Here is an 18,742-nt window from a genome sequence, read left to right on the forward strand (position 1 = left end):
ACAAAACTAAAACTAAATTAATTTCTTACCTCCTAGCAATCACACACATTCTCATCACCCAAAAATGGTGTGACCCCTCTTCTCCAACAATAATCAACTGACAATACAAACGTTGGGAATTTTATTTATATAGTAAGATTTCTAGTTGTTCTCCTATTCCTAACTTAGAACTATATCAGAAATCATTTCAAGAAATGTGGCAACTCATGGTGCACTACTTAATGGACAATAACATTCTTCCTACTAATCCTTCATATCCAAAAATGATCTTTTTCTGATTACTTATACCAACCTCTTAATGCAGAACCCGATTAGTGAAATGTGTCATAAGATTTCATATAGTTTTCTCTTCCTCCCCTCACCTTTCTCTCCCCCTCCTTTTTCTTTTCTTTTCTGCTTTTTCTACATACATATTTACATGCCTACATAAATACACATTTATGTACTCAGAGTTTTCCTACTTGTATATAAGTCATTTTTCTTTTATGGTCATTGTTACTGGTATTTGAATTTGTATGTGTGTTAGTATTCAAGTTTAAATACATATCTTTCATAAAAACAACAAGAAGAAAAAAGATAGCCAAGGATGAAGACCAGGAATATCAAGATACAATACTGAAATGAAGCATAGGCCGTTTTCGCACTTACCTTTTACTGGCGCGAGTACCCTCCTGACGCCGGCGAATCTGCATTGATTTCGCACCAGAAGCTCCGGCGCTCCCAGAAGCGCCGGCTACTTCCGTCGCTAAGCCAGCGCAAACGGAAATCGCAAAGATGCAGGAAAACGTTTGCGCTGGCTTAGCGACGGAAAGCGCCGGCGCTTCTGGGAGCGCCGGCGCTTCTGTTGCGAAATCCATGCAGATTCGCCGGCGTCAGGAGGGTCGTGGCGCCAGTAAAACGTGAGTGCGAAAACACCCATAGAAAGCTACCCTAGAGCCACATGTCCCTTCTTCCAGTGCAGTAAGAAACAGGCTGTGCTACAGGACCTCCTCTGTTGGCAGGCAGGTTCACAGTAGGCTGGCATTGGCGGAAATCATCGGAGCTGGAGTCTTGGTTTGTGGCATGTCAGGTACAAGTTGACCCTGAGTTTAACACATCTCTGTCCTTGCAGACCCTGAAATGAGGAACACATCCTCTGAGTCCAAATTTTGGACAAGATTGTCTGGAAAAAGACAGAGACTGAACATATGAACATATGAAGCTGCCTTATACTGAATCAGACCCCTGGTCCATCAAAGTCAGTATTGTCTTCTCAGACTGGCAGCGGCTCTCCAGGGTTTCAAGCTGAGGTTTTTCACACCTATTTGCCTGGACCCTTTTTTTGGAGATGCCAGGAATTGAACCTGGGACCTTCTGCTTCCCAAGCAGATGCTCTACCACTGAGCCACGGTTCCTCCCCTAGGACTCATTTCCTGTCCTGCATCCCAACCATTTCACCTGTTATCCAAGTCCTGTGATATCTCCCCAAAGCCATTTTCTCTTGTTTCTTTACGCACACTTGGAAGGGTATCTGGTTGTGAGTTACCAATTGATTGAAAAAAAAAACAGCTTAGCTTACTCCTGTGGTGATTTCTTTGCTGACATCTGCAGATGAAGCTTTCTGCAGTGGGATGATAGGAACATATTGTAGATCAGCAGACAATTATGGGCTTCTATTTGCTGGGTCTAATCCTACATCTCTTGCTATGGTGACCAGATCTCTTTCCTTTCACAGAGTCATGCCCATAATGTTACTAAGTATAGGTAAGTTCCCAGAATTGAAAGGCTGTGTGTTGGTGGGAGGGGATCTGAGGTCATAAAAACCAGTGACAACAGGCAGCCATCAGACTTGAAAAGAAAAGAGGAGATCATATGCTTTCTACCACATGCAGTGGGGAAAATGGCAATGTAGAAATCTGGGGACCTTTTGTAAGTTTGAAATGTAACATTCAGGCCCATTTTGAAAAACAGTTCTCATCAAGGAACTGGGAATGAAAAATTGCACTGGGGGAAAACTGCTACGGTATATTCTAAGCCTACTGTGCGGTTCCTGACGTGGCTTCCAGTACAATCTTATTCAGGTCTATTCAGAAGTAATGCCTCCTGCTTTCTCTCAGCTCAGGTAGATGTGTTTAGGATTGCAGCAATGAAGAAATTCAATAGTTCTTCCTGTGTCAGTGACAAGAGACCCCACTTTGCTCAGCTGGCAAAAGCAAGCTACTGCAAGGGCAAGCTGGGGGTGGCACTCTCCCAGGAGACAGGAGTTCCTAGGCTGGAAAGTGAAGTTGGCACTGAGGCCGTGCAATCTGGACTATGTTTCTGGCAGACCCTGGGGGCTAATTTCACCACCTCAATTGCAAAAGACTCAAAGCCAGGGCTGCTGTTCCCTTTGCAGTGTGTTCTGGACCCTTCCTGGCTGGGCACAGAGGAGAAGCCTTCCCCTTTCCAGGGGTGGGATCAGAAGAACACTCATTCTGAGTTCGAATTTGAGATTCTAAAGTGCTGCACTTACCAACATCTGCAAATTTAACCATTCCAAGAAATATACGTAGTTGCAGAAATATTCCAAAAACAACATCAAAAGATAGGGGTCCCAAATCCCCCGCTAGGCCTGGAGACCCCCGATTTGGAGCCTCCTCCTCCCGCTGGCCATAAAAGGGAAAGCGGGGGGGGAGGGGGAGAATGGCAGCCCTTCCCACCCAGCCCCGATCGCAGCAGCCAGAGCTCTTCCGTTTTCTCAGGCTGCTTCCCGCGCCCAGTCAGCTGGCCGGTGAAGGGAGGGGAGCCCAGCCACGCCCCCAAAGGACCATGTGCCTTTGCACCTCCGGAGGTGAGTGAGTTCTGTCTCCTGCATCAGATTTCCCAGAAAGAGGGGGGGGCGGGGGGGAGGGGGGGGAGAGGGAACGTCTTCTCATAGGGTATAATGGGGAATTGATCTGGAGGTTTCGGGGGCTCTGGGGGAGCTGTTTTTTGAGGTAGAGGCACCAAATTTTCAATATAGTATCTAGTGCCTCTCCCCAAAGTATCCCCCAAATTTCAAAACGATTGGACCAGGGGGTCCAATTCTATGAGCCCCAAAAGAAGGTGCCCTTATCCTTCATTATTTCCTATGGAAGGAAGACATTTAAAAAGGTGTGCTGTCCCTTTAAATGTGATGGCCAGAACTCTCTTGGAGTTCAATTATGCTTGTCACACTCTTGTTCCTGGTTCCGCCCCAATGTCTCCTGGCTCCACCCCCAAAGTCTCCTGGCTCTACCCCCAAAGTCCCCAGATATTTCTTGAATTGGACTTGGCAACCCTATCAAAAGAGCAAAAGATAAGAAAAAATGTGCAACGTTTAAGTTCTCCAAAGCCTTTCACAAAGCTGGATGTTCCTTATAAAATTAAACAGAACAAACAAGAAACAGGGGAACAAAAAAGATGTCTCTAGTCATGATGGAGAGACTCCCAGTCTGCACATGGTAGAGTCTTAAGATGGAGGTTAAGAGCCACTTTCCAACACAGGCAGCACTGTTTGCCTGCTGCACAATGTATGGGATGGTCTGTAGTGGTGGCCAAACCACATTGGTGGAAATCTGTCTGCTGCCCATTTCTGACCTTTTCTTGATAAATCCATAATTAGATTCCAAGGAAGAACTTTATGTGCAGCAATCTTTGTGTACATGGCTTTAATTTGAAGAAATATGAAAAGACATTGTGTTGCATTTTTCCTCTTATTAAGCACACCAGCAAAAGTCTCTTTCACAATCCCATTTGTCCTTTAACAGGGAAATCAGAATTTGGAGGAATTTTCAAGGAATGCACAACCACATTATTGGCATTATAGTCCAGATGACCCTCACTGCAATCTGCCACATCTTCTGATTCAGTTTCCTGTATTGAAGGCCTGGCCTCTGCCAAATGAATAAAAAGGCCCAAAAAGTATTTCTCTGCTAAGTCCTTGTGTATGTTGTAAAATACGCCACTACACCAGAATGAAATCTGCAAGGGTTCTTTCTTTCTGCTCTCCTTTCTGCCAATAAGGAACAGTGATGGTGGCCAACAAACCTGTAAACCTTCCCTTTTTGACCTGAGTAAAGTTTATAAGTGCTACATAGTCAATGCTGGTGAAAAGTGCCATCAACTAGCAGTCAATAGCAAGAGATGGCTTGTCATTGCCTGCCTCTGCATAGCAACCCTGAGCTTCCTTGGTGGTCTCCCAACCAAGTACTAACCAGGGTTAAGCCTGCTTAGCTTCCAAGAGTTAAGCGAATGAGCTGGCCTGGGTCATCCAGGTCTGGGCACCTAAAGAATATGCTTAATAAATACGTTCACCACACACGTAAACTTAAGGAGCAGAGCAGAGTATGCTTACATGTCACCCACATAGATTAGTACCAACACTGTTCTCCCTGTTTCAACCGTCCCAAGTCACATATTGTCTTCTGTCTCCTCTTAAAATTTACCTGTATTCTTTTCACTCTTTCAGAACTTTACAAAAATTATTCTCCCTACCCCACATACATGTACTCTTTGTATGGCAAACTCTTAGTGTAGAGCGGTGCCAGTTTGGAGCCAGTCTGGTGTAGTGGTTAAGTGCATGAACTCTTATCTGGGAGAACCGGGTTTGATTCCCCACTCCTCCACTTGCACCTGCTGGAATGGCCTTGAGTTAGCCATAGCTATCACAGAGGTTGTCCTTGAAAGGGCAGCTGCTGTGAGAGCCCCACCCACCTCACAGGGTGTCTGTTGTGGGGGGAGAAGATAAAAGAAATTGTAAGATGCTCTGAGTCTCTGATTCAGAGAGAAGGGTGAGGTATAAATCTGCAATTCTTCGTCGTCTTCTTCTTCAGAGAATTCTTCAAACGAAAGAATGTATTGTTCCAGGAAAGTAAAATCTGAAACAGTTCCAGTTCAGGTTTTTCTTAGATCTCTGAATGGCTAGAGATACTGCTGTGAAGGACTCTGGTTGGCCTTCAGTTCCTTTCATTCCCATAATTAGTGTGTTAAGGCAGGCGGTCCCCTGGTTTTGCAGGCTCTTCCCCAACAGCCATGATGTACCCTTTAATCTTTAGAAGCTTGCAAACTGCTCATGTTTTAGAACGTTTGTGTGCCTTTTAATCTCAGGGAGACCAAAGTTGGGGGGGGGGAGAGAGAGAAACAGGCAGAACCACATGGCTCTTCTCAGTGAGTGAGTGTGTGTGAGAGGTAGCGAAAGCCACGGGGCGAGATGTCGTACTCGCACGGGTCCTCGACTGGGTGGTGAGGGGCTGGCCAGAGGGAAAACAGGGCGATGAGTTCAAGGCATACACAACACGCAAGGAAGAACTATCAGCCAACAAGGGATGTCTGCTATGGGGGAGCAGGGTGGTGGTCCCCCCCCCCGCTGCGGAAACAAGTGCTGGGGGCCCTTCATGAAACACATCCGGGGAATGTACGGATGAAGGCTTTAGCACGCAGCTATGTATGGTGGCCGGGGATGGACGAGGAAATAAAGGGGTGGATCCGGAGGTGCAAAGCATGCCAGGAGTCCCGACCCAAACTGCCCAGTGCCCCCACTCAACACTGGGAAGCACACAGGAAGCCGTGGTCTAGACTACACATCGACTTTCAGGGCCAAATATTCTTCATCTTGGTGGACGCATACACCAAGTGGTTGGAAGTTATCCCGGTAGCTTCAACCTCGATGGCGGCGGCGATCCGGGCGCTATGCAGGGTCCTGAGCACACACAGCATTCCGGACACCATTGTTTCGGACAATGGGACAGCCTTCACATCCCGGGAATTCCGGGAGTTCATGCAGAGATACCTGATACAACACATCCGGTCCGCCCCCTTTCATCCGGCCACCAACGGCCAAGCCGATCAGATGGGGCGCACTACGAAAGAAGCACTGGGCCGTATTGTGCAGGGGGACTGGGACCACCACCTAGCCGCCTTCCTATTCGATAATAGGATAACTCCCAACCCAGTCACGGGGGTCAGCCCAGCCGAGCTGTTAATGGGACGGAAGCTAATCACTAGATTAGATAGGCTGCACCCCGACCGAGCCACCGACATCCACAATTCCCCAGAGATCAGAGAAGCGGCCAGGGGATTCTTCCCAGGGGATCCAGTATACACTAGGAACTATACGAGCGGGCCTGAGTGGGTAGAGGGATGGGTGCTGCGAGTAATAGGGTCCCGCCACTACAATGTGTCCACGGCGGGAGGCAGTGTATTGCAGAGGCATATAGACCAAATACGTTGCCGCACCTTGCCGGAAGAACCGGCTGCAATACGGAGCGAGGAGGAGCTCACAGCCGCGCTCCCGCAGAAATCTACCCCAACACCACCGACCACTCCAGCCGACCGAGAGGTAGAGCCCAACCGTCACAAGGGCGACCCCAGGGAGCTGGGACACCAGACGAGCTGCAAGGTGCAGACAACCCTAGGCTGCCGGTTCTCCCACAGGGGGAACCAGTGGCCCCGGTGGCACCAGCGACCGTTCTGACTCCACCCACCATCCTAAGGCGGTCTACCCGGGAGCACACAGCCCCCGTGTACTTGCGGGACTATGTGTCCTGAACTGGGGGGGGGGAGGAGTGTTATGTATTGAACATAAGGAATCAGGCCGCATGGTGATCGCTACTGAAGGCGACCCCCGGGTCCCCGGATGGAGCTCGCCAGTCGCTCCGCCCATCAAGATCTGTGGCAGGAAGTTTGACCCCTTCCCTCCCTTCCCCAGGGCCGTGCTATGTTTTGCCCCCCCCTCCCCTGCCCTCGTGAGGAGGCTCGGAGGAGTCAGCCCAACCTGCTTCGGCAGAAACCGGGCTGATTCGACGGGATTTGAAGAGCAGGCTGGAGGAGGAGAAGTTTCACCCCCTCCCTGACTTCTGGAAGTGAGGGGGGGAGAAGCCTCCTTCAGCATGCTATTGAAATAGAATTAGCCCGGTTCCTGCCAAAGCTGCCCAAGCCACAACATAGCGCCACTCTGATCACGCGGCGGGGGGTGGGGCGGTGATGAGGCTTGGCTCTACCGCTTCAATAGCATGCTGAAGGAGGCTTCTTCCCCCCCACTCTCACTTCCAGAAGTGAGGGAGGGGTGAAACTCCTCCTCCAGCCTGTTCTTCAAACGCCATAGAATCAACCTAGGCCCTGCCAAAGCAGGTAGGGGTGACTCCAAGTGTCCTCTCCTCTGCTGGCGGGGGAGGCATGGAGGGGGGCAGAACATGGCATGGCGCTGGAGAAGGGAGGGGAGAGGGTGGGTCATGGGGCCTCGTTGTGCGTGGGGGAGGAAGTGCAGCGCCACTTTGCGGCACTGCAAAGGGCATGTGGAGGGCAGCAGTGGTGGGCTGGAGGTCAGGGAGTGGCGGCCCAGTTGCTAACGGGGGTTGGGGACCCCTGCTCAAATAGATGGTTTATATTTTCAAGGTAGATCTTTGTATCTATGTATCGTTCACAATGCACAATTTAGGAATTATGCACTAATGTCTAGATAATAGTGCATGGAAGTGTGAGATCTTTTATTAAAATCCACTTCTATTTTAAAATGGGAGAGTATATGGAAACTGGGAGTTCACTCTAAAAAGTTGCCAGCAACAACAAAAAGGATCTGCCTAGTCAAGGTTCAGCCTAACAGATCTAATGTCGGTGTGGGCAAAGAGGAGACCTCTATGGCCATTGGGCAGTTTGTTGCTAGACCAGCAAAAGCATTATAAAGTGCTCACTCTGAATAAAGTCTTGCTCATTACAACTTCAAGTGGTATCTTTGTCAGAGTACTGTAGGATAAATAAGATCCCAAGAGGGCTGAGAATTCACAAACCCCCAGTCCTGTTTTCAAATGAAGATTACTTTAGAACAAGGTGGGCTGTGATTTTGAACAAATGTTCCATGGATCTTATGCTTTTGGTAATAGAGGGATCGAGAAAGGAGCTGGAGAGTTTGAAAGAGGAAATTTTAAATATAGAATGGTCTCTTAAAGAATGTGTCCTATATGCTTCTATTCAGGGCTTTTTTTGAGCAGGAACACACAGGAACATGGGTCTGGCTGACTTGGTGTCAGGGGATATGGCCTAATAAGCAAATGAGTTCCTGCTGGGCTTTTTCTGCAAAAAAGCCATATGTGAAACAATAGTGCCATCAGGGGTTGTGGCCTAATATGCAAATGAGTTCCTGTTGGGTTTTTCTACAAAAAAGCCCTGCTTCTGTTTTTTGTTTTTTTGTTGCATCGCTTCCCCTATGAATTCCACATTGGCTGTAACCTTTTTTCTCCTCAGGGAATACCAACAGTGTTGACCTTTCTTTCATCTTAAAGCTATGGTAGTATCTGCTTGATGCTAGATCTTGTTGACCTGAACTGTACCAGGTTTTCTTCTCTCTATTTCTGCTTGAATTAAATTCCTCCATACCTTTCAAAACCACCTTCCTCCCCTGACCTGAATAGTCTAGGCAGACTTGATCTTGTCAGTTCTCAGAAGCTAAGCAGGGTCAACTTTGGCGACTACTTGGATGGAAGACCTCCTTGAAATACCAGTTGTTGGGAGGACAGGGACAGGCTTTATTCAGCCACCTCCCTGAATATCTTCCATGCCACCAGTAGGGGTCAATCACCAGAAGTTGCTATGACTTCCGGTTGCAGACACACACACAATACAAAAAAGAAAAAACCAACCCACCTTCCTTTCCACTACCTTGCCCATCCTTGCCACAATGATACAAATATTGGTGAAGAAAGCGTTGATGCGCCTGTGCTTAGTGAGGGTGGTCTTTAGTGACGCAAAGAATGAAGGCTTGCACACAGCAATGTTAAAACCACTATATACAATTTATTTACATCTTCACTCTCCAAACCGACAGAATGCTCCGCTGCAACACCGGTGTTGTGTCCTAGGCTCAAATGGGAGAACTGTTACTTTTAGAGGGAAGCTGAACAAGCCAGAGCTTGAACTCCACACCAGGGTTCCAGAGAAGGCCTAAGCGTGCCCAATCAGGGGAAGGATTGAAACATAAGTAGCCAAGCAACATCCAGGCTCATACTGTACCCTGATAGGCCCTTAGGGCCCTGTAAATAGCCAATCCGTGTAGATAGTTAAGGACCAATCAGAAGGGGGCAAGAATTGTATAAAGGAGCGGGAAGTTTGAACAGAGCTCAGTGTGTTGTGTGTGTGTTCCTGAAGTAAAGCTTGCTGAAATCACTCTCCGACTCTGGTCTCTTACTGCGCCGACCCCAGTACATTACAACCACCATACATATCCCACACACAGTAAAGTGTCTTTGTACATTTATACATACTATCCATCCAGGTAACCAATCAGCTTGCTGCTGAGTCATGCTGACATTGCCCAGGCTGATGCAATCTGGCAACCAGCCACCTTCTGTCACTTAGATGATCTACCTGGCAGTTCTGTTACTTTCGCTTTCCCAGCATGTGCATAGAAACTGCTCGACTTTGCATATACTGACAGAAAGATCTCTTTTAGAAGCTTATAATGCACAGCACAATGTGTATTTCATTTCAGCAGAGAGAAGGCCACCAGCGTAGGAAGACCAATTTGAAGATGAGTAGAAGAATTCAGTAAAGGGTTTCTGGACAACCATGATAAGAGAGGGTACAGGATGGTACTCTGAGATAATTTTGATTTCCCTGTGGAAGACAAACAGGATTCAGCAGTAGTTTTATTGGGACGTTCACATAACATGTTTCAAATCTTTCAGGTACACATAGAAGATAACTTAACATCAATCAATTACAAACAACTTTTCTTTCCTTGGGGACACAAAAAAGGAACACCTGTCAGTGGTAGAGCATTCATGAAGGTCTCAGGTTCGATCCATAAAATACCAGTCGAGAAAAGAATTGCAGCTGCTGAGGACAGTAGGGACTTCTAACCTGAAACGTTGGAAAACTGCTTTCAGTCTTAGAGATCAGAGTGTGTCATGGGAAGATCCCATCAGAATTGTTGTTCATGGTTTAAAACAGGGTGGCCAAACTTGCTTAACATATGAGCCACATAGAATAAATGTCAGATGTTTGAGAGCCACAAGACATGGGTGTCAGATGTTTGAGAGGTGCAAAATATGGGCATCAGATCTTTGAGAGAGGAAGGAAGGAAGGAAGGAAGGAAGGAAGGAAGGAAGGAAGGAAGGAAGGAAGGAAGGAAGGAAGGAAGGAAGGAAGGAAGGAAGGAAGGAAGGAAGGAAGGAAGGAAAATAGATGGGAAGGGAGAAGTGGAAAGAAAGCAACTTTAACTTTACATGCATTCTCCAAGCTGCCTGACAGGGCAGTGGGGGGTTCAAGAGCCACACAATATGTGCAAAAGGGCCACATGTGGATCCTGAGCCGCAGTTTGGCCACCCCGGTTTAAAATGTTTAGAATATTATACAACCAAGTTCACTGACATCCAAGGACAAAACCCAAACATAACTAAAGCAGTAGTTGTCGAACTATATTCCAGGGGATCTTGGAATTTATTCTGGATCCCCAAGGTTGTCAGGTCCCCTGCTCTGGTGGGAGACATCCCACCAGCAACCTACTCTTCATGTTGCCACTCCTCCTGGTGGCAGATAATTTTTTTAAATCACTGTTATCACAATCAGTGTTGACATCATTTCTTGATGACAACTGTAAACAATGTTACACTGCTCTAGGAATCACTGGGAATTCTATTGTTTTACCAGAGTTTCTGGTGATTTCCTAGAGCAGCATGACATGACTCCTTGTTTTCCCTGGAGATTACATCATGTCATTTGCAATGCCAGCACCTACCCGTTGCTTCACCCCCAGTTTCCTTTTGGGTGCCAGTCATCAGCTAGGCTCCTCAAGGAGGAGATTAGTAAGAAGAGATGAGCTTCCATGAAAGACCATCCCTGACAACAGGGGTGCCAAATGTCCATCCCATGGGCCAGAACCATCCCACCCAGGGCTTTAATCAGGCCCCCAGGACTCTTTTCATTTCCCTGCCTTTCCTGCCTTGCCTTTGCAGGCTGCAGCAGGAAGCAAAGCTGCAAGGAAAACATGGAATGGATTTTCCATTAAGGTCTCTGTGCCCAGATAAATAGGACCCAGAGACCTTAATGGAAAATCAATTCCACGTTTTCCATGCAACTTTGTGCTCCAATGTGTTTCAACAGAATGGAGATCAGTTTCACTTTTCGGCATCGCTATAGCCAGCTGAAGTTCAAGCTTCCTGGAGCTGTGTCCTTGCAAATAAAGGGTTGATGCTCTGAGCCAACTTGTCTCTGCGGATTGGGCCTGACCTAGTGAGTACTCTAACCTGGGAACTCACAACCAAAGGGATACATAGAGCCACTGCTAATCTGAGTAGACCCAGGGAAAAGGGGTGAGGAGAAGCTTGCTTTGCCATTTCATTGTTTTCCCAGACTCAGAGCATTTTATATTTGAAATTTCTTCTGTAATTCTTGTGCCTTTTCTTGATGTTTTATTTTGAAAACTGCATCACCAAATCCCACTATTCCCCCACATTTCCATTTTGAACAAAACATTTTGAGCACGAGTTTTAAGCATGTTTGTATTTTAACTTAAAACATAATATCTTTAATTGTGTTTGTCTGTGTCCTTTATAAAGTTTATATCTCCACTACCTCACATTACATTTAGTGACACACATGGCCTGGTCCCATTTGTGTCAGATCTGGCCCTCCTAACAAATGAGTTCGACACCCCTGCGCAATATTCTTCTACAGTACAATGTTGTCAGCATCATAGTTTTACAGTAAGGGCAAACAGATGCGGCCCCTAGCCTAAATGAACTAGCTTTGCAGACAAAAAACATCTAGGCAGATCCAATTAGTTCTTGGTTATTGCTTAGACCTAGTTGGTTTTTATTTTCCTTTCTGAGGCTGTGGTCAGACAACAGACTAAGTGCAATGTGGCCCCACCTCTAGTTAATCCAGATTTTTTGTAACTGACAGTTCTGATCAGATATCCCACCATAACCCACTTCAGCACATGGTCATTCTGTGGTTGATAGATCAGATTACTGCTGTGTGGCAACTATGGAGTGGGTAGTCAGACAGCTTTTTTGTCTTCTGAGCATGCACATAAACACTTATGGGAAGCACGGCTTTAAACTCCTGGCAGGATGGTGGTAGCTGGTGGCCAATAGGATTGCTGGAGAAGGCTGCTGGGATATGTAGCGTCTTGAGCATTTGCCTTGAGCGTGAGCCACTGTAGAAATGTTTTCCTAAATGCAGTACAGAGAAAGATGTTTTCATTGATTTGTTCTTGAAAAAGCTGGAACTGCCTTTGGGCAGTTGTTCGAAACGTGCAGCAAACCAAGTCGATGAATGCATCGAGAGCTTCTACACATTTATCTTAGTTTCCACCGTTCCATTCATGTTTGAAACAGTCTTGGTTTAACCACAACTTAGTGGTTTTTTACAAGTTTTTGGACTTCAAGACTATTTATGTGCTGCCTTTTGACACTTTGAACTGCATAGGACACTTCTGTATAGAAAGTTTTTCAAGTAAACTTGTTTAAGATAGTAAGTTATTTGTTTTGGCTACACAGTTGCTTTATTGCAATTGCTTTATTGTTTTGTTTGGGATATGTAGTGCAGCATGAGGGACGTGTTTTTGAAACTGTGCCTTGGAGGTTTTCTTGAGGAAAACAGTCTTGAAAAGTTTCCATTAGAGAGAGAGAAATGTCTGTAAACTGTAAATAATAAACACACGCGTGGTAGTTGATGACCCAGGGCAATTATGCAGTTATGCACATGTCCCTACCGGATAAAAAAGGGGGAGGAATGGATGAAAAGTTTCTCATTTCCCAACTGGCTTCAGTTCACAACAGGGGAGTTCAGACATCCATATGGACTGGACTTTCCCCAATGTTAATAACTCCACTTCAAAGGCAGGTTAGAATGGGGTGCCAGCAACTAGGAAATGGAAGGCAGATGTCACTGTATGATTGTGTACTTTGAATCTAGAAGGGAACAGCAATGACTTTGAATCAAACTGCTCATCTGACCACAACCAGAGAGAGATGGTTGTCAATTATCATCAACTTTTTACAATGCAGATTATGGATTCCAAGTTAAGCTATCTTAATCATGCTTCCACTTCCTTGGATTTTACCTACCCGTATGTCACCAAGGGCACTGATCTGTGGAAGAAAAGAGACATAGTCATCATGATAGTCATCATAAATCTAAGAAATAAATAAATGATAGGATAAAAAAATGGCCCAGGGGAAGTTTCCCACAAGATTGCCAACAGTGTTATTGGTTGCTTCTCCTGACCTTTAAAAGCAGCTTGATAACCACACAGGGAGAGTCACCTTTACCAATGTGAATATTTTCTGTGAATTTCTGAAGATGAACTTGCAGCTAAAGGCACAAGAATGGTCTGGGATCATTTTGTTTCTGGTCAGTGGCAACCCACAAACCCCACAGGCTACAAGCATGTTCTAACAGGCAAGGAAAGGGGGTTGTGGGGGAAATCTTATGAAGTTCCATAACCTATAGCAGATGAAGGTGAGGCCACCAAAGCCCCAAACTCAGCACTGCCCTAGGAGAATGGATGTAGGAGAATTTTAGTAGTTCCTTGGCTCAGCTCAAACATTGTTTTTTGTAGTTTTTTAGCTGAAGAAGTCTGATTTATAGATGGAATTTTGACATAAAAATCATGTCAATATTGACCACATTGTTTGTGGTTTTAGGATGACTAGAAGATTGGAAAATTTGTTTTAAAAGCTATCTTACAATTCTTTGTTCTCTTGAAAAAATTGTTGTCAACTGTATACTCTGCTACTTCACTCTTACACCTGAATCCTGAGTATTGATTTAAAAATTCCTAGCACTTCTCAAAGTGCAAATAGTTGGACTCACTTCTATTTACTTCACTGTGAAAATGACTTTTTTTCTTTTACTCCTCTGTGTTTCTACTCTATTCAAGGTCTTATCCTACAATTGCGAAGAGAATTTGGAACCTAAAGTGGCACTTTTATTGACACTTGGCCAAACCAATCAAGAGACTTCATATTGCTCCCTCTTTTTGCATCCATGAAAGGTCTGAGGCCTCAAAGCAGACCCCTTTGTGGTCACTTTCTAAGCTGAATCCGAGCTCTAACATTCATGATCCACCAAAGCAGAAGCAGAATTCTGCCAAACTCCATATTTTTTCCTGATAGGGAAAGTGATTTGGTCTTCTCAGTCCCCCCACCCCACCCCTCACACACACTTCTGAGAATTTTTCCACTGGTCATCATTTCCCTCAGACCAAAGATGAATGAATCCAAGGAACCAAGCTGCTCTTACCAGGTCTGTTTATGTAGTAGACCATAGTCATGAGCTCAAATCTCATAATAGCTCCGACAAAAAATTCAAAGGTTATCTTGTCATCTTCTGATATTTCTGGTGTTCTGGCTTCAAAATGAAAGAAGGATTTATTATGAACAGAAGTCACTGTGATGCTCAAATGATACTAGTTGATTTGCTGGAATGGGTAACCAGGAGGGCAGAATATCCCTTTTAGTGTGGTAGGTGACTTGGGAAAAGCCCAGAAGAGGTTCGCTTTTAAGGCACCCAGAGTCTTAGGAGACTCATCATTAAATGGGAAGGTACAACCTGCCAGCCTATGATTCTTAAATGGGAGTATTATCAGTGAACTGGGCTGTGGTGGGAACTGGAGAACAAGTCGTTCAACTGTCACTGGTCTAAATGGGAGGGGCTTTCCACCACAATCCCAGAAGCAGAGGTGCACAACCATGCACACCTTTGTCTAGCCTTTGTCCAGTCCTGCAATTTTTGTGGGGATGAACCTCAGAAGGCTTATTCAGACTCATCCCTCAAACAAGGAAACAGAATGTAAGTTAACTCTAGGAATGCTTTGTTTTTCTGCTATATTTTTTTTTCTTTTGCCATAAAATACTTTGTATCTATTTGTGCTTCCTGCTTAATTAGACATTTGGTAGAACAAAGATCTTTTGGAAACCAATGCTTTTGATCCTTGGGACAGCAGGATTTCCTTATGTAAATGACTCCATCCCACATAAGTCTATAAACCTCTCAAAAGTCACACTCAGCTCCATCCTGAATGGGCAGAAGGCAGGAAAAGGTGAGCTCAACATCCTCTCTCACACACAGGCATGCAACATATAGAGGTGGGCCACAGTCTATATCAGCCAGTATTGGGGGAGGGGGGTCAAAGTCAGATCTTCTCTGGAGGTGGTTGCATGCTGCTAGTTCTTATCCCATCTGGGATGGGGGGGGACTCCCTCTGAATCCTGCCGCCTTAGTGCTTCAGGTGCCAAGCCCAAAGGTGGCAGGCAGAAAGGAGGGAGTGAGTTGAGTGCCTAAATGGAGGAGATCCATAACTAGGAGGCATATTGAGAAATAATAAATATATACATAAACTAAAAAAATGGGCATGAACCCCTGAAATTTTTGTTGTCTGTTGGCAACAGAAGGAGGGCAGATGTAGCAGCTGGCTAGTATGACTGTCAAGATGAGGCTTGGCATCATCATGGAATTACACCTGATCTCCAGACTACAGAAATCAGTTCCATGGGAGAACATGGCAGCTTTGGTGGACAGGCCTTGGGGCATCACATCTCTACTGAGCTCCCTCCGCAGGAACCACTCCCCAAATCTAGCTACAAATAGCCAAGGTCAGGAAGATCCCTGTTCCTTCCTTCTTCCAATAATTCTGTCACACTATAAAAAACAGAACTCTCTCAACTTGTCCTGCAGTCCATTTTCTCAAGTTTACCAGTTGAGACGGTCATAACATTGAAGGCCAGCGTGATAAATTAGCTATTGAACAAAACAGACTTACAATGCAGCTTTCTATTGATGATAATTTAATATGGATTGTTATATGTTGGTTTTAGATCTGTATAGTTCACTGATGAATTTAATGAAACCTCTATTTTCCACTTTGGGCAATTTGTTTACCACTGTAATGTATTTATCTGGAAGGGTTTATAGCTTTTACTGTAAACCAGTTATTTGACTGAAGTTGGTATAGCAATGTCATAAATAAACATATTGTCAAATCAAACAAGGATCATCCAAGTTCACTATCCTGAGCTCTTGGAATGAAGAGTGACATTTATTTTTATTCATCACAATAGTACATTCCATGATACATACTGAATAGATGCATAAATGAGGACTTATGATGCCGGGCTTTAACATATATGATACAGAAATGGTTGAAGTCAGCCTCCAGAATTCGAACTGTGCTGAGCCCTTCAATGAAAAGAGAATATAGACAGAGGAAATTTCAGGTGTACAATACACTTCTCCAGCTATACTTTCTAGGCTTCATTGCTTACTTTAAGCCATTCTGTTGGATGCATCCCACACTTAGTACCCCTTCAAAGGGGGGGGGGTGTTTCCCCCTCCTTCTGCAAGTATATGAGAAGGGAGACTTGGAAAACAGCTCTTGCCTGAAATGGATATCCTAACCCTGAACCTTCAACAAAGTCAGGAGGTAAGGTTAACATCGGGCTGCAAGGAAGTATGCATGTGACAGAGGTCATTTTGTAAAAAAATAGGTGGTAAAGCTAATTAGCATAACTCATTAGCATATAACATCCCCTACCAGCCAAAAGCAACCTGACACAAGAAAGGAGAGCCCCAGCCAAGCAAGGCCTGCTTGGGCTGGCTAGAGATCCAGCCAGTCCAAGCAGGCCTTGCTCACCTGGGACTCTGCTGGGCTGCCCCGCCCCCTCCACAGTCAAAAGGCCAGCAAGCCACTTGCCACCCAAAATGACATAAGAAGTGGAGAAAGGGTGACGTGGGCTTCTCTAGGGGTTAATGAGGGCTGCTGGGGGTGTGGCAAAGCCCCTGGTGGCTGGCTGGCTGCCCACTCTCCTAATCCAGGGATTGTTATGCAACTGCATCTACTATTCAGTGGACAAGGTAGGTGGGGAGGAGGAGGGAGGGCTGTCTGAAAGGTTCCTGTGAGCTCCTGCTAAATTCAAAGCCTGTATGTGAGCCTATCAAGATTACAAAAAAACATGACTTCCCCAAATGGTTAAGAGTTCCAGGAGCAATGCTCTGTACATTTAATTTCTTTTAGAGAATACTGGAGGCTTGTGAGTTTTTGGTAATATTTTATTTTAGAGATTTTTATCCCACATGTGGGCTCCAGCCAGTTTACAAAGTCTTCCAATAATAAAACTATACATTAGATTAATAAAACAGCTCATTAAAACTATTGGTAACACTTAAAATTTCATTAACTGATTTTAAATACCTACTGGCCGCTTGGTTAATAACTTCTTATTTCTGCGCAGGCTGAGCACATGCCAGGGAGGGCAGTGAAAAGCTCTCTAACTAGAATAGGTCAATCACTCCTGGCACTCATGATGTAAATAGCTCCATAGATCACTTGAAGCAGTGGAGGCCAAAGTTCTTTGACATCCACCAAATCAACCAAAGGCCTGGTAGAACAGCTCCATTTTACAGGCCCTGCAGAATTACAGTAAGTCCCTCAGGGCCCCGATCTCAACTGGAAACATATTCCACCACCTGGGGCCATTCCTGAGAAGACTCTGACCCTAGTCAAGGTAAAGTGGACATCTTTCGGCCTGGGGACTATTAAATGGTGCTGGTTTGAAGAGTGCAAGGCTTTTTGGGGCACATATGGGGAGAGGCAGTCCCAAAAAATATGCTGGTTAGTACCTTAAAGGTTGGTACCATAACCTTAAACCTAACTCAGTACACAGCCAGCAACCAATGCAGGTGATGCAGCACTGGTTGAATGTGCACCTACATAGGTGTCCCAGTCAGCAGGTGTGCAACTGCATTTTGTACCAGCTGGAGCTTCCAAGTCAAGCTTAAGAGTAGGCCTATGTAGAGCGAGTTGAAGTAATCAAGCCTGGAAGTGACCATTGCATGGATCACTGTTGCTAAGTCATGGGAGGAGAGGTAAGGGACCAGTCGCCTGACCAGCTGGAGATGGTAAAAGGCTGATCTGGCAGCGTTAGTGACCTGGGCCTCCCAAACTCCTCATCATTGGCATTGCCATCAGTGGCACCCTGCCAAGGACTGGGAGTCAGATTCCCAAACTTGTTCCCCCACAACTCAGGAACAGGACCTCTGTCTTCACTGGATTAAATTTCAGGCAATTCTGTTGCAACCAGTCAGCTACAGCCTCTAGCACCTAGCCCAAATATCCAGGGCAGATTCTGGTCATCCATTCATCAGCATACTGCAGGGGTGGTCAACAGTAGCTCTCCAGATGTTTTTTGCCTACAACTCCCATCAGCCCCAGCCAACATGGCCAATGGCTGGGGCTGATGGGAGTTGTAGGCAAAAAAACATCTGGAGAGTTACTGTTGGCCACCCCTGGCATACTGGATCAAACCCCCTGGATTAACTGGGTGCAGGGGCACATATAGATGTTAAATAGTATCGGGGAGAGAATTGCCTCTTGCAGGACGCCATATACCATAGGTTAACATGATGAAACTCTCTCCCCATGCACCACCCTCTGTCCCTGACCTGGAGAAAGGAGGATAGCCACCACAAGGCAGTTCCCCATACCCCCGCATTGGTGAGGCAGTGGGTCAAAAGACTATTGACCCAATTGTATACTGTTGTTAGATCAAGCAGCAACAGCAGCACCAGCCCACCTCAATCCAGACTAGGGGGACTAGTGCAATTTCTGTCCTGTGGTCTGGGCACAAGCCAGACTGAAACTGATCCAGGATTAGGCTTCCCAACCCTCCCGCCCTGGCTGGGGACCCCAGGATTTCCACCCTCTTCCCCCGCCCCCCCCAAAAAAAATGGAAGCGGGGGAAAGGGGGGGAAACGGCTCCAAGGAGCT

General features: G+C 45.8%; 1 protein-coding gene and 2 long non-coding RNA genes across 3 annotated transcripts in view; 2 read left to right on the plus strand and 1 right to left on the minus strand.

Annotated features, from left to right (window-relative positions):
- Positions 1-3,782, plus strand: part of LOC132580506 (epididymal secretory protein 4-like) — a 137,837-nt gene extending 134,055 nt beyond the window's left edge. Inside the window, exons 7-8 of the mRNA XM_060251347.1 lie at positions 1,715-1,743; positions 3,747-3,782. Of these exons, the coding sequence (XP_060107330.1) occupies positions 1,715-1,728 (14 nt within the window). The 3' untranslated portion in view covers positions 1,729-1,743; positions 3,747-3,782. The remainder of the gene's footprint in view (positions 1-1,714; positions 1,744-3,746) is intronic.
- The window catches only part of LOC132580508 (uncharacterized), a 205,055-nt gene extending 201,152 nt beyond the window's left edge, over positions 1-3,903 (plus strand). Inside the window, exon 2 of the long non-coding RNA XR_009556056.1 lies at positions 3,811-3,903. This is a non-coding gene — a long non-coding RNA (uncharacterized LOC132580508). The remainder of the gene's footprint in view (positions 1-3,810) is intronic.
- A 5,528-nt stretch (positions 3,904-9,431) lies between these two features.
- LOC132580790 (uncharacterized) lies at positions 9,432-13,071 on the minus strand. Its single transcript, XR_009556082.1, has 2 exons — positions 13,040-13,071; positions 9,432-9,585 (listed from the first exon to the last, which is right to left on the minus strand). It is a non-coding gene; the product is annotated as an uncharacterized LOC132580790 (long non-coding RNA).
- Positions 13,072-18,742: the final 5,671 nt, after the last annotated feature.

This window comes from Heteronotia binoei, chromosome 12, assembly GCF_032191835.1.
Source record: "Heteronotia binoei isolate CCM8104 ecotype False Entrance Well chromosome 12, APGP_CSIRO_Hbin_v1, whole genome shotgun sequence".
In the NCBI taxonomy this organism is placed as follows: Eukaryota; Metazoa; Chordata; class Lepidosauria; order Squamata; family Gekkonidae; genus Heteronotia; species Heteronotia binoei.